This window comes from Pogoniulus pusillus, chromosome Z (assembly GCF_015220805.1).
Source record: "Pogoniulus pusillus isolate bPogPus1 chromosome Z, bPogPus1.pri, whole genome shotgun sequence".
NCBI lineage: Eukaryota > Metazoa > Chordata > Aves > Piciformes > Lybiidae > Pogoniulus > Pogoniulus pusillus.
The window spans coordinates 36,195,366-36,212,092 of NC_087309.1; the positions used below are offsets into that span (position 1 = coordinate 36,195,366).

Here is a 16,727-nt window from a genome sequence, read left to right on the forward strand (position 1 = left end):
TAAAGGCAGTATTGAATTTAATCTGTATTAATATATCTGTGTTAATATATCTGCGGAATTTTTCTTAGGTGTTTCTGTGCTCAGCCTTGGAATTTTGATTTAATTACAGAATAGCCTTTGTTGAGTTAGTCATTTTAGATAAGAAACCAAAGTCTGCAAAGGGATGGCTGGTGGTAACTGGGATCCTTTAGTCTGGAGAAGAGGAGGCTGAGGGGAGATTTCATTGTTCTCTCTGAAAGGAGGTTGCAGTGAGATGGAGTCAGTCTCTTCTTCCTAGTATCAGGTAATAGAATGAGAGAGGAAATGGTCTGAAATTGTTACAGGGGATGTTTAGGTTGGATATTAAGAAGAATTCACTTCCTGAAAGAATGGCTATGCTTTGTAACATGCTGCCCAAGGAGGTAGTAGACTCACTGTCCCTGGAGGCATTCATGTGTGTGTGGACATGGCATTTTGGGACATGGTTTAATGGCTATGACCATCTTAGGTTGACTGTCATGGGCTCAGTGATTTCAGGGGTCTTTTCCAGCCAGAACAGTTTTATCATTCTATAGTTCCACTTGCACACTGATCTAATAGGCTGCTTGCAAAAAGAATCATAAGCCCTGGAATGGGGACATGGAAAGCATTTCCCGGTAGTGCTGTTCCGTGGAATTTCTGGTGTTGTTGGGTACTCTGACAGTGAATAAAGATTTTGTCATTTATTTTGTGCATGTGTGTGTTTTATAAATTAAATGTTGGTGCTTAATATTGGCATATTTGCTTATGCTTATGAAAGCATTTTTTTCTAATGGTGAGGCAGATCCAATGCTCTAGCTGGCAGTTAACAGATAAATACAATTCTGTGTTTTGACCAAAGTTCTGGTGCTTGGTTGGACAGCAGAATGTGAAGCTTCAAGCAGAGGTCTGTACTTGTGTCATCTCTCCATTTCCCTTTCCCACCTCCGTGCCTACACATTGATATTGTCTCGTTCCTCTATGTGCACATTAATTCTATAAATCATTCATCCTTAAGTGTTCTCAGGGGCCCATAATATACACAGTTATTATTTTTTCCTGTCTGTTCTGTGGTGGAATTAATAAACAGGTGCACGTTTACATTTTAAGTCACCTGTATCTCAAGATACAGAGAAAGTAATGCTGTCCTCAATGGAAAGGCCTGATGTTTTAGCTCTTGGCTTACTGTGCATGCTAACTGCTTCATTTGTACTCTACTATAAGTTTCTAACACTGTAAAATCAACACACACAGCCTGGGGGGAAAAAAAGATGTTTCCAGGGAAAAGAAGGAAAGAAGGATGTCTGTATTATGTGCTATCTAGACACAAGTGTCCTGGGGTCCTGTGTACCCCTCTCCCTCTGTGGTTTGAATGGGTGAGGAAAGGTGTGAAAAACCTGTATCCCCCCTGCCCTGCGGGCGTGAAGGAGGGGAGCAAAGGGCCCTTCCCGCATGAGGGGTGCTCCGTGCAGATGCCCACGCTGGAATCAGGCTGGGGATTGGCTGTGGTCTGTGCGCCTAGGAAGTGGTAACTCTGCTCTTTGTCTAGGAAGGGTATAAATATTGGGGGACTTCCTGCCTTGGGGTTCCCTCCTTAGAGTTCTCCCCCACCTGGATAGTTCCTGCAGAGAGAGTCCACTGGCACTCCGAAGGACAAGCTCCTGAGGGACAGGACCGTCCCTGCTTTGGATGGCTTCCCACCATAAGCACCCTTTGTGCAGGCTTAATAGGCCTAACGAGCCTCGGATGTCCTTTGACAGAGAGAGAGCTGACAAGCATCTGGACCACCCTTTCTCTCAGGCAGCCTTGGTCACCTGTGAGTAAACTTTCTGCTCAGCCTGATTGATACTGGGAAAGCTGTGTTTATTGCTTAGCCTTTTCCATCTCCTGACTTCTAAAATAGTAAAATTTATCGACAGTATCCTTCTAAGATCTTCTCAATCCAAGTGAGTCTGCTAATTAAACTAAATTGATTTCTGTATATAGTTTTGGGGGCGGGTTTTCAGGAAAATAAAATAATTCTATTTTTAGATGTATTCCTGACTCAGCTGCATTAATTCTCTTCCTCCACAACAAGAACTACCATATTGGATCAGATCAGAAGTCCATTTATTTCATTATCTTCTTCCTGATTATGGTCTGTAGGGGATTTTCAGAAGGAAGAACATGAAAAAAAAAAAATTGCATATATGAATTCTCCCCTAGAATCTATCTCTTATTTTTCAGAAATAAGCCATGGAAATTCTTCCTTTGCTCTAGCTGGGAACTGTGGGCATATAACCATGCTTAAAAAGATGAATGGAGCTATGTTCTGCCTGCTTATGTAACCCTCCATGAACTTACCCAGGCTTCTGTGTTCCACCATATTTTGTTACTTCTTAGTTATGTGTAATTCTGTCATCAGACATTCTTGTGAACCTGTTGTCTGATGGTTTGCACATTCTTTGCTTTCATTATTTTTGAGAGAGACCACACTGTAGTTTCCTGCGGATGTGTCTTCATGTCATCCACACAAGGATACTTCCTCATTCACTTACTTTCCCAGCTGAAAACTCATATGTTATGTATTTTCTCTTTTCAAGCAGGTTTATCCCCATCTTATCTTATTCTGTATTGGTTTTGGTGTGGAGTAATGCATAATAGATGAGGATATTCTACCGTAAGAACACATCTGCAAAGGATACCATAAACTCTCAGTTCCTTTTAAAAGAAATTCTACCACAGTGTAAAAATTTGCAAAAAAAGTGACATGGGCCTCTGCCAAGGAGTGATAGATTTGCTTCAGATGAGTAAGTGCCACACGAGTTACATTTTCACAAGTTTATCTTTGAAGGTGCGCTGCAATCTCCTCCAAGTTTGTGTTCTTTTAAACTGCTGAAAATCCAGGATCCATAGTGCAAGAGTGGTGCTGTAAATCAGGCTGCTTTTCCTGGTCTACTGACCATGAATTAAACACATCTGGCCAGGAACCTCTTTTCAGATTATCCAAGTTGACTAATAAGCAATGCAGTCAAGTTAGAGAAAGTAACATTTTTCCTGATGTCCGACAGAAAGAAATGGATTGTATTTCAAGCACCACACTTTTGACACATGTTCAGGTATCTAGGCATAGAAAGGCAGAAATTTATTTATTTAGTTTTAAACACACACACACACACCCTTCCTTTGCAATGATTTTCTCAATGCTTTGAAATTGCATTTGAAAATGCCAATTACATTTCTGCTGGCCATTTTGCTGCTCTGGGTGCTGTATCTTGGCTTGTCAGCTCTCTGTAGGCAGATTGCAGAAGCTTTTCCCTTGTTTCTTCCACTTGAGTTTTGGTGATGCAACACACTTTTGTTCACATTCATTACAGGATGTTGTGTTTTCATTGTGACACTGCACCCACCCCAAGGAACTCTTGTAAATGTAGAAAATAACTAACTATATAATGTATTGCCAAATAATATTGTGGTTTACACCAATTATGGTCATCTTGAAAATACACTAACTTTTGAGTTTTATACTCAAAAGTATAATGCTCTGTTATAGGACTTCTTGTCTTCACTCAAAGCAGTGGAAGCTGTAGAGTGGTCAACCACCACCTCCACAGAATGTTTTGTAGACTAAAACAACTTACAAATCATTGTCCAGACAAATATAAACACGTATCTGGAACTGAAAACTCCGGAAAAGCTATGAATGAATCACAAACAGAAGCACAGAAACAGGAGAGGTTAGAAAGGACAATTAGAACAGCAGGCTTTGTAGCTTTTGGAAGCAATGTACTCATTTGAAGGGTATCCTTCACACAAGCACACTCATGATAGCTTTGAACCACCACTAGCAATTAAGGTGATGCAGAATGGATCAAAAGCATGCTCTGAAGTCTGATGGAAGAGGAGAAAGAAATGTCTTAAACTGTAGAAATATTCCTGTTAGCTGTAACGCCTGCTGACAACAGTTAAAGTGATCTTGGATGTGTTTGCAATCAGCTGCAGAAAAAGCAGCATAGATTTGCCTGTTACAGGTGGAGTGAATACTCACTGTAAAGTGTCAAGTGCAGTACATGGACACCAAATAAATGCAGCCTCAGTTTGCTATGGATAAGTAGTCTGAGCTTCCCAAAATTAGGAACTGTAGAAAACTGGAGATCCAGTGGAAAACTTTACTGTGAAGGTCCTGGAACCCTGAAGCAGACTGCAGAGGGAGGTTATGGAGTCTCCTTCTCTAGAAGAGATTCCAAACCTGCCTGCACATTGTGATTCTGGGCAAGCTGCTGTGGGTGCCCCTGCTTTAGCAGAGGATTGGACTATATGCTTTCCATGGGTCCTGTCCAACCCTCACCATGTTGGTATTCCATGATTCTTGATTGAAGAAGCAGGTAAAACCTTGCTGCACTGGTGAATTTCATCTAGATAAACAAGGAATGGGCTATGCTTGTTCAACAGAGCCATGAACAACGTCTTCCTACTGTTTAGACTAAATATTCTGATTGTTTTAGAGACATTCCTCCTTGCTGCTCTTTGGGTCCTCTCTACTCCAGCATTTTACCTGTAGAAATGCAGGCACTGTGTTTGAAGAAGGGTTGCATGTGAATGGGTCACACTGATGATAAGGGAATAAACAGAAACATCAGTGTGGGCTCTCTTGTGAGACAGATGCAACAACTGTCTTAGCATAGTTCTCCAGTTCTAAAAAGACACTGTACTGGTGTTTCATAAAGAAAGCAAGACAAAACTTTGGAGAGAAAGTGAACACTCTTGGATGGAGAAGCTACGTGGGTTTGTTGTCTCAAAGTACGCACTTTACCATTGCTGCTCAGAGTGACTTGTGAACCTAAGTGACAAAGCTTGTTCAAACACCTAGTGACCTCTACACTTCTATTGCAGCACACCATTGTTAAATTAGTTTAAAAATGTAGTTCACAGAAACTAAAGCAAAGCAATGAGTGTGGTTATTTTTCTGGAGTAATAAATAATAACAACACAAGAGTATATAGCAGACTGTTTGCTCAGAAATTCCTTTCCCTTTGCAGGCATCAGTATTAATCACACAGATTGTCTACAACTAGTCACACAGGTAGTCTACAACTACCTGAAGGGAGGTTGTAGCCAGGTGGGGGTTGGTCTCTTCTGCCAGGCAACCAGCAACAAAACAAGGGGACACAGTGTCAAGTTGTGCCGGGGAAGGTGTAGGCTGGATATTAGGAGGAAGTTCTTGCCAGAGAGAGTGATCTGCCCTTGGAATGGGCTGCCCAGGGAGGTGGTGGAGTTGCCATCCCTGGAGGTGTTCAAGAAAAGACTGGAGGGGGCACTTAGTGCCATGGTCTAGTTGATTGGACAGGTCTGGGTGATAGATTGTACTGGATGGTCTTGGAGGTCTCTTCCAACCTGGCTGATTCTATGATTCTATGATGACTGCTTGCAGGTGCAAGGACTCACATACACAAATTTTCTCTGATTTCAGAGACTATTACACTTCAACTGCATTTCCAGATATACTTTGCTTATCCCTGCTAATGGTGACAAAAGGTGATTTTCTTGTGAAAAATGCATTATTAAATAAAACCAATGACATTTGATCCTACTTTCAGCATATAATCATTAAAGTTGCATCCAACACTGCAATACCAGAAATGTTCCTCTTTTAAGAAATTGACATTAAAACGTTAAAATCAACAAGTAAGTAACAGCACAGGTGTTTTCATTCATAAACATATTTAGAAACTAGACCTTGTAATGTTATTTTTGAAATTGCCACATTCACCAAGCACCTTAAGTTATTAATAGCTTGTCTGCCTCTGGCATGAATGAACATCTTGTTGAAATGAAGCAAACCTTGTATTCTCAGCCTTCAAAACCATAAATGTTAGTGAAGAAAAAAACATTAAACAGCAGCAGAAAAAAGTACACAAAAGGGAACAGATTAATTCTGATGCAGTGCTCATGAAGTTATGTTAGAGAATATATATAAACCAATAGTATGTGATTTTGACACAGAGCATGCTTTTTTCTTAGTAGGGCTTTTTTGCATGGTTATCTCCATAGGTAGAATTTACAGCCCACATATACACATAAGGGAATCTGGATTCCTGGTCAGTGGCTAACTGCCAAAAAGCCAGGCATTATCTCACCTAGTTTCTCTGCTGGCTCAGACATTAGTGCCAGGTTCAGATGGCTTCGCTCAAGATGACATTAACTTCCAGAGCAGTCTTGGAGTTTCTCTGACTCCATGGGATGATGTGTAGTGGGGCGTTAACATTTGTGAGGCACCGAAGTGCTCAGGGCGCCATAAAAAGGTGCTGAACTTCTTAAGGAAGCACAAGTGACAGGCAAAGGGACCTAGAGGCAACATCTGGTTGTGAAAGTGCTGATTCTTTCAATGTGTGCAAAACAGTGAAAACAGTACATTGCTTAAATTAATTAAAAAAAGGTACCACAGACACCATATCACTAAGAAAGCCAGTAACTTTACTGATTTGTCTGCAAAATACAAATTATACCTTATTTCCAGCAGGAGAATCTTTTGAAATTTTCCCATTTTTTTGTTCACTACAGACAGCTGAATTAAGTCCCTTGAGATACACAGATGTGGTTTAACTTAGTTATAACATCTTGTCATCTAGTGGCGACAAAGTCCAGCTTATGCCGCTGTGAGCCTCTACTTTAATATTTGTTGCAAATGCTTGTATGCTCCCATTTACAAGCTATTTTGTTATCACCATTGTTTTATGGAAGCAAATCCCCATGAAAGAGAAGAAAAAAAAAGTTTAAAAAAAAAATAAAAGGATACAACAAACCATCTGAAGCAATCCAAGTGTAATGCCTGCAGTAACCCAGGTCTGATATAAGTTACTCCACAAAAGACTCTAGTACTGCATTGTTTCTTTTTTGTTTCTTCTTTTTTATTTTTTTTAATTTTTTTTTTTTTAAATTTTAATGAGTTAGTTAACTGACCATTTTTGAATCAAACTGAGGTACAGATCAGTCTGAGGTATGAAAAGGGAAGGTAGAAATGCAACACCTGATTATGAAAATAATGAAATGAATTATTTTGATGCAGAAAGTCTGTGGCTCAAAGCTTGGATTGCTCCACATCTTTGGTTAAAATATATTAACAAAAGCCTTTTATTACATCTACAGTCTGAAGCATTCTAACAGACACCAATGTTCCATCAGTCCTTCAAGAGACTTGTAGTGGCAGGAAATTAATGCCATATAACTGACGACATCACAGCAGATGGCACAAACAGGAACAGATGAAGTATGCCATGTTTAGGCAACAGCCTTTATTGAGGTTTCAAGTGGCTTTTAAAAAATTACAAAGCATTTACCTTCAAGGCGAAGGAAGAAGGAAAACAAAACAGCTCTGTTAGGACTATAGATAAAAGAGGGTATATAGGATAACACATACAATACAAAAGGGTTGACATCCTTGAAAACAGTCTATGAGTTCTTTTACTCTTACGCTAGCTTTACCTGAAAAAGATCTGTGGACAACAGATATTTTTTTTTGTATTATTCATTAAAAACTGCTAAATTCCTCTTCTGGGAAAAATATAAGCCATTTTGTTATAAAACACAACTTTTGAAAAACACTGAAATGACAAAAGCTTTACTGCGAATGGCTCAATGCATACAATATACAGGTTGTGCAGGTAGGGTATATCATATAATTGTCACCAGCAATTAAACACTAACCGACAACACCTTTTAAATAGAGGTTAGCTTAGCTATAACAATACTTGCAGATGTCTAGAATGCCACTTCAGGTGTTTGAACTTACAATTAAGAATGTTGCCTAAAACATTATATAGCATGGGTTAAGGTAAAGTAAATGTTAATACTCTTTCAGGGCTCTGCCCCAAACTCCTTAAATACAAAGGAATCACACAATAAACCCAAATTAGCTTTGCAAATACAATAAATGGTAAGGTACAGATAAAGGAACAAGAAAGGTAGACAGTTATAGTTTACAGAAAGTGACTTCACAATCAAAGTTGTGCTTCTTATCATTAGATCAGTTTGCAAATATGCATTATCCCCCACAATTTTGCCAGCCCGCTTTAAGTTAGTTTGCCCTCTGCAGCAGGAACAAGAGGGACGACTGGCATTTTATTTTCACGTGATTCTGTTCTACTTGTGTTTTATATAAAAAAAATCACTGTCAGAGTTTAATATAAATTGCCCAGGCAATAACTTTTCACGCTATTTTCTGCTTAGTTAATTGCAGTAATATATTACACTGCATCTTCGTTTAAATATGGTATCTCTCATTTTTTTCATGCGTTGCTGAGGCAAATCGCAAGGTAAACTATTAATATGGCTATTCTTCATACATCAATAGACCAAATCCCCTTCCCCACTGACAAGTTTCTACTACAATACTGATAAAGTTGTAATTTTTTTTCTTGAAATGACAAGGTACATTTGTGATCTATTTGCATATCTTTTACACACCAAAGTTTAAAATTCTCAGAAGAGAATATGAGTATAAGTTGATCTGAAGGTGAAGAAAGTGGTTTTGAAAACAGTTTTTTTTTCCTGTGTGTGTGTTTTAAAATTAATTATGGGCCCCATCTGACTTTTTTTTGTTGTTGTTTTGTGTTTTTTGAGTTTTTTTAAATTTTTTTGTTTGTTTTTTTTTGTGCCTTTTTTTTTCCTTTTTTTTTTGTGTGTTTTTGTTGTTGTTGATGTTTTTTTAAAAATTAAAACATGCGTATCTTCTTTACCCTGCAAACTGCTACATGAGATAAGATGGATGCATCAGTAGCACAGTATTCTGCTTAAAGAGCTTCAAGGTTATGCACTAGCCCCTGCACAGCTGAAAGTGCCTGTAAGGCAGGCTTCTTTTAAATCATGGTTAGTGAAAAGTGTATGCCCTAATGCACACTGTCGTCTGTTCATCGTTCCCTACTACAGAGAGGCACACTCCATTGCTGAGCAGTGTACAGCATCTGTTTGTGTACATGGGAAACTGAATGTGGACTTCCCTTCACAACACATTCTGCATTGATCTTTCACTGTCGCAGCTGTCTCCTTCATCATAGTGTCAATGTATGTAGGTGAGAGTTGGAAGGACTTTTGGAACAAGGAGAAATATTACAGTTTTACTACAGCACTAACATTTTGCTTAAACACTTTTTTTCGCTCCAACAAAAAGGTTTAACTGAAACATTTGAATATACCATTTTTCTTCTAACAAACTAAATTCTTCTAAACAAGGGGGGGGACAAGGAGGGACTTAAAGAAAGGATACATTCCCTCAAGTCAAGCTGTTTTACTCAAAAGACCAATATGTGGCAGGAGAAAATGTGGATGCCATATGCTGAAGCAAATCCTGTTTGAGTGCAAACACATAGGGAACATTGCTCAACAACGTGCCCACTGTGAGATGAGGTGGCCGCAGAGGTCCATGTGAACCCAGGACCTGATGGCCAATAATAGTTGTGTAAGATCAATCAACTTTTGGATGGCCTTTTAATTGATAATCACTCTATGAGTTTTAGATTTGTGAGAGAGGGGAGTAATCTTTACAACAGGCATGTCTCCTCCCTTTAGCTCTCCCTACTGCTTCTGCAAATATTCATCTGCACTCACATAACTGACGGCCGTTAGAGCTGTACATACAATTCTGACAGGCAGAATACCAGCTTCATTAATGAGAAAGGGCCAAGTTATGCCACTTTGCCACTTACCCCACGGAAAACTACAAGATACGCAGGACATTAAGTAATAGAAGGGCCCTTAACTTGTTACAATGCACAAAACAGCATGAAAGAACTAATCAGTATATACAATGGATCGCAGTTCACCCAACTGATTGCAAAATGCTGTATTAAAATGGTTTAAGTTGTTACACCGTGGGTAAGCTCTAACTTTTACAGATAAGTCTTTCAATGACTGACTTAGATCTGTAAAATGTATACCCAGTAAAAGAAAGATGAAAGAAAATAGTTAAATGTGCAACTGCACAAATATAATTCCCCACTATTAAGATAACAAAAACTTTTGCTATTACCATAATTATTATATATATTAGAAAGCTATACACAAGCATGTTAATTTCACAGATTTTTTAAAAGATTCTTAATATTTTATATAATTAGAAATACACATTTCAAAAACCAAACTTCTGCAAAGAGAAAACAGTTATCTTGGTTAGCAAAGCATGGAGTTCTTCATGGCTTAGGGTAGTGCTTTCTATACAAAAAGTCCTTTTTGTTTGTATCTTCAGGACTGTTTAAAAGATCAGCGAAGCTATCAAGGGAAAAAGAACACATTTTGGCTTAAGGAAACTACAAAAGCCACAAATGCTTTGCAAACTCTGTCTTACTTTTTAATATGAAAATAAGCAAAATGTAATGTACATATTTTTATACTTTTTTTAAAATTTTATTTAATAAGTGATTGCAGACCCAGACTTTTTAAAATTAAATATGTTAGTCCTCGAACTCAACACTTTTACAAGTATGGTCCTCTCCAAATGTTTTGATCCTTTTTAAATGAGCGCCATACTCTGATGATATGCCTGCATGTTTGTGAGCATTTTCAGCACGTTAGGTGACCCAGGTTCTTTCCAGCATCAATTCATGGCCACCCAACCTCTGGGTCTGTCAAAACATCTGTACATTTTTTTTCTTCTTCTATATGTTGCATAACAGCTGCTTTCTCTCTCAGTAAAGATCTGCCATTTCTGGCAAATGTTCTCATTTTGTCTATTTACATGTAAATAACGTTGAACCTGCAACATGACACTATCTATTGTAACATACATTTTGCAAGGGAGCACAACAGTGAAAAGAAGTTAACCTTAAAATCTATTTTGTACAAGTGTTCTGTTGTACAACTCAAGTGCTAAGCTTATCTCAGCATTTCTGTTTATCCTTATACTGTATCACTGAGGCAATTTAAAAGTACTTTTACAAAACAGAGTACCTGACTTTTTTTTTCTTTTTTTCTTGGTTTTTTTTTTTTTTTTTTTTCCACACACGGCACATAAAATGCATATCGACCCCCCCGCCCCCCTCCCCCATTAAGGTATAGCACACACACTGCAAGGAAAAAAAACAAAACAAATAAACAACTAATAAGTAAATAATGTTATCATGTCGCCCATCCTTCGGAGAGCCGCATGCGCTTGACAGAGGGGCTTTCCCTTTCGTCCGGCGAAGGTCTGGTGAGTCCAATGGGGGAGTGGAATTCGTTCCGGTGGTCTTCTCGGTCACTTCCATCGTAGGAACTGCTACAGCTGCTCAAACTGTCAACAGGAGATCTCCCCGCCTCATGGCGCGTATGCTGTGGGTATCTCGAGGGTGTGGTGGTACGGTCTCTAGGAGGAGAAACAGGTTCTGACTTGATGTTGAGGCTTTGAGTAGAAGGCAGGGAGAGATTTGTACTCTGAGATAAATGAGTGCTAGTGCAAGCTCTGTAGGAGGAAAGGAAACCCAGTTACAGACGGAGGAGGCATGGAGCCCCCAGATATGCACAAACACTCACACAGAACACCAGTGTAAAGGCTCGCACGTGCAGAGCGCACCAGGGCTGTTCTCTGGGCAGAATTCACGCACCTAAAGAGGTGAAGACATCCCAACAACCGTGGTCGGATAGAGAGGGATATGGCCTCGGTTTGACATGAGGTCTTGATTTCAACCTCTCTTTCTCTCTCACCAGTTCTTGACTCAAGTGTCACATCAAATTTGGGAGGCGAGCCTTTGCACTGTTGGAACCACCTGCAGGTTTCGTTACGACTAACGCTTGTGTGTGTGTCTGCACCGGCTGAGACAGAGGAGGCAGGGGCTTGCTGCTGGCATTAATCTCTTCAGTCTGAGTGCACCCAACTACTCTTATCACTGCTCACTTGGACATGCGACTTCGGATGCCAAGCAGAAACAAAAATCTGTGCCAGCTACACTTTATACCTTCCAGAATAAAGTTGAAATTGCTAGTCCTAGGATTGACATAGGTAAAACACCACAGGCAGGCAAGGATTTAGACAGGATTTTATGTTTTAAATCTGTCAACCCCATAACTAAATAAATTTAAATGCTTTTAAATAATCTATCAAAGAGAAGCTGAAGAGCAATGAAAGATCTAAGAAGACCGTAGTGTTTGCCTGTTGGAGAGCCCAGCTCAGAGGACGTTCCTAGCATCAAGAGAAACTGTTAGGGTGAAATATATGCAAGCTACTATAAATATTCTAAGTTCCACTTCCTTTCTGTGCACTTCTGTGGGCAGGTAGTGTCAGAGGAAAGCAGAAACAGGCAGGGAGGAGAGTGACTACTGAGAATGTGCTTTATCTCCATAGGAGAAACCAGATCACTTACGTGTGCAGAATGTTTAGTACAAAAGCACCACTTCCTGGTAAAAACCTGACTTCTCCCTTATTAGAGCTGTCGACATGCAGCTTCCATTATGCTCCACTTCAGGGACCGTTTGCCAGGCTGAAATTAGTGTCTAACCCCAGAGACACAGTTTCAAGCTTTCTACTCGTATTTATATAGTGTGAAGTTGATAGCAGCAGGGGCAACAGACCACTTGGCCTCACAAGATTCTAAACCTAAGAGGATGTGTAGGCACTTTTACTGAAAGCAGAAGAAAGATTGGGCTTCAGAAGTGATTTTTAAGAACGTTGAAGAAATAAATAATTTTAGATGTGGTCATTTCATCTATTGAAATATTCCACTTTTCCTTATGCTTCATCAACATCTACTACAGCTTTGATGAAAAACGAAATGTGGGTTTATGTTCTTCTGACAGATTTGAAATAGAGTTATACAGCTTAAATATTGAATTATATTGGCTCCTTTTATGAGGAATTATTGCAGTCTTCAATAATGGATGTATTTTATTGTTAGAAAACAGAGAAAACAGGATGTTCTACCTCCAATAGTTTTTGTCTACCTTTCGTTGCAATATAAATGAATGTGCTAAATTGCAGTGATCCCTTTTATAAGTCACAGAGTACATGAGTAATAGTCCTTATGGTAGCAAATGTAGGCATTAATTTCTGGCTTCTGTAACTATTAAACTATCACATATAAGAAACTGTGAATATCAGACTTTTTCATTCCAATTTAGTGAAATATTCCACTTCTTTCCTGAAAAATTGTTGAAAAGAATCCAATGAGAATTATTTAAAAATACAATCCTTTGGGATTTTATTTTATTTTTAATTAAATTTTAATTTATATATGTATTGCTTTTCATTTCCAGTGACTTTATCTTTCAGTTGCTAAGGAGACTCTAGGACTTCACCCAAGAAAACATGCTGCCAGGTTAGCATGTCTGATATAGTTACCTACAATTTGAGATCTTAAGCTTATAGCTTAATCTGAAAGTCTCATCATAAAGGATGGTGGAGCTGGGGATTTGGTCTGGAAGGATTTGATATCAGCAGGTGATATGTTACTTTGGACGGCTGGGAACAGCTGGAAAACCCACATACTAGTTAAAAAGAATCATAACCACTCAAGTTTGTTCACATGGAACATACTTGCATTCCATTGTGTCGCAGCCTCGAAAGCAACAAATCCAGAGAGATAAAGCTGCTTTTCAATGAAATACAGCTGGCATTACTCTATTGCAATGTTAATTTTTTTTTTAATAGTGCTTGAGAAGTGAGCATGAGAATGCACCTCCTGAGACTTTTCTTTAGATTCCTTTTTGTTCATCACCAAGGTTACATAAACACCTGGCATAAAGATCTGTTTTTTTTTTTTTTTTTTTTTTTTTTTTTTAGAAAGCTACAGGTTCTTCTACAATTTTGAATACTTTTGTTTTTGCTTTTGTTTGGGTTTTGTTTTTTTTTTTGTAGACTAAAGAAAGGTTAAAAAATAATTTTGTTAGGTGAGGACTAAAATTTTGAGAGTTAAAAGAATATAAATAAATTCCAGCAATTATTTCAAGTTATATTTTTTCCTTATTTTTTTTCTGCTAAAACGATGTTTAAATATTAGTATCAGGGTTTTACTGACTATAATTTGCATTATTTCATTAAAAAAAACCTGAAACATTTTAATGAGAATGTCATATAAGCTAGAATGATCATTTATAACTAGCTGTAGGCAATCCAGGAGGCTCCTAGAGTGCCTAGATGACAACTACTTAAGACAAGAAATTAACAGCCCTACATGAAGTGATGTGATTGCTAGTCACAAATGCAAGTGAAGTCATCAGGGATGACAAATTTGAAGGCGGCCTGGGCTGCAGAGATCATGTACTAGTGCAGTTCACTGTCCTAAGGGGTGTAAAGCTCATGAGAAGCACAGCTAGGACTCCAAACTTTAGGAAAGCAAAATTACAGCCCTTCAAGGAGTTAGTAAATAGGACCTCATGGGAAATGGCTCTCAGGGACAAGGGAGTCGAATAGAGATGGAAGATCTTTAAGGATTCTTTCTATAGGACACAAGAGATCTCAATCACCACATGTATAAAACTGGACAAGGAAGGCAAGAGACCACTGTGGCTGAGCCATGACTTGCTGGTCAAACCAAAGGGCAAGTTGGGGCTACACAGGAAATAGAAGAAGTGACAGATAGTCTAGGAAGAAAAGTATATGGATGTTACCTGGTTGTAACATCCCTATAGGGATGAGGTCAGGAAGGCCAAGGTGCAGCTAGAACTGAACCTGGCAAGGGATGTAAAGAAAAACAAGAAAGGCTTATACAGGTACATAAACAGAAAAGGTTAAAGCAAGCGGAAATGCCCTAATGAGCAACAGTAGGGAACCTGTATCAATAGATGAGGGGAAGGAAATTCAACAACTTTTGTCTCAGTCTTCACTGGCAATGCCTCTCCTCATGGCCCTCATACTGATGGCCCACAAGATAGATACCAGGGAGACAAAGTCCCTCCCACTGTAAGTGAAGACAGGGTGTGTGATCATCTGAGGAATGTGAAGATATGCAAGCCTGTGGGACCTGATGAAATGCATCCCAGAGTCCAGAGGGAATTAGCTGATGTAATTGCCAAGCCACTCTCTGTGATATTTGAAAAGTCCTAGCAGTCAGGTGAAGTCCCTGGGGACTGGAAGAAAGGAAACATTACACTGATTTTTACAAAATATAGAAAGTAGGACCCTGGGAGCTACTAACCTGTCAGCTCATCTTCATGCCTGGGAGGATCATGGAACAGATCCTCCTGGATGTCATGGTAAGGCACATGAAGGACACATAGGTGATTCAAGACAGCCAGCATGGCTTTACCAGAGGTAAACTGACCAACTGACCACTGACCAACCCAGTGGCTTTTTATGATATGGTGACTATGTCAGTAGATAAGGGGCAACCTATAGAGGTGATCTATCTGGACTTCTGCAAGGCCTTTGGCATAGTCTCCCCACAACATCCTGCTTGCCAGGTTGGAAACACATATTTGATGGGTGGTATGTTCAGTGGATAAGGAATTGGTTGGATAGTTCATATCCAGAGGTCAGTGCTCAATGGCTTGAAATTCAGATGGAAAGCAGTGACAGGTGGTGTCCCTCAAGGGTCTGTACTGGGACCTTTGCTGTTCAATATTTTTGTCAATGCCATAGATCAAGTGCACTTTCAGCAAGTGTGCAGATGGCACCAAGCTGAGCGGTGTTGTCAATACACCAGAGGGAGAGGATGGCATCCAGAGGGACCTGGACAAACTGGAGAGGTGGACCCAAGAGAACCTCATGGTTCAACAAGAGCAAGTGTAGGCTTCTGCACCTGGGCCAGTACAATTCTGACTACCAATACAGACTAGGAGATGAGGCAATAGAAAACAGCCCTGTGGAAAAAAGACTTGGGGGTGCTGATGGACGAGGAGCTGGACATGAGCAGACAGTGTGAGCTTGTAGCCCAAAAGGCAAATCACATCCTGGGCTACATCTAAAGAAGCGTTGCCGGCAGAGCCAGACAGGTGATTCTGCCACTTTACTGTGCTCTGGTGGGACCTCACCTGGAGTGCTGTGTTCAGCTCTGGAGCCCTCCATACAGGAAGGACATGGGGACCTGATAAAGCAAGTCCAGAGGAAGGCCATGAAAATGATCAGGGGGTTGGAGCACCGCTGCTATGAGGACAGGCTAAGGGAGCCAGGATTGTTCAGCCTGGAGAAGAGGAAGCTCCAGGGAGACCTAATAGCAGCCTTTCAGTACCTGAAGGGAGCCTACAAGCAGGACAGAGAGAGACCGCTTACAAAGGCCTGCAGTGACAGGAGAAGGGGCAGTGGCTTCAAACTTCAAAAGAGCAGATTTAGATTGGATGTTAGGAACAGGTTGTCTACCATTAGGATAGTGGACCACTGGAACAGGTTGCCTGGGGAGGTAGTTGGAGCCTCATCCCTTAAGACACTCAAGATGAGGCTCAACAGGGCTCTGGGCAATCTGATCTAGTTGGGGATGCCCCTGGTGACTGGAGAGGGTTGGACTAGATGACCTTTAGAGGTTCCTTCCTACCCAGACCATTCTATGAATCTAAACCTACTGTTATACAATGGGAATGGTGAAATCATATATACTTAGGTGTTAATTTCATACTCATACTCTGAACATATTGACCTCTATTTAGAACAGGTAGAAGAATCTTTTCTTCTAAATAAGAAAACAAGAATATCTCTAAAATTATTATTCTGACTTCTGCAAAATAATTTATTTCTGTGGATGTGTGCAAGTGTAGAAACATCTGTTTGTATCTATATATAGATCAATGTGCATTTTGCTTTGTTGCTTCATATAAAAGTGTAACTTCGGTCCAGGCAAGCCCTATCTTCATCCTTT

General features: G+C 39.7%; 1 protein-coding gene across 6 annotated transcripts in view; it reads right to left on the reverse strand.

Moving 5' to 3' along the window:
* Nucleotides 1-6,429: 6,429 nt before the first annotated feature.
* The window catches only part of MEF2C (myocyte enhancer factor 2C), a 131,724-nt gene continuing 121,426 nt past the window's right edge, over nt 6,430-16,727 (reverse strand). For 4 of the 6 annotated variants that reach the window (XM_064140600.1, XM_064140597.1, XM_064140598.1 and 1 more), the window contains one exon: nt 6,430-11,407. In XM_064140600.1, coding sequence (XP_063996670.1) covers nt 11,086-11,407 — 322 coding nt within the window. In that variant the 3' untranslated portion in view covers nt 6,430-11,085. The remainder of the gene's footprint in view (nt 11,408-16,727) is intronic. The other 2 variants (XM_064140602.1, XM_064140601.1) reach the window with 1 other exon arrangement.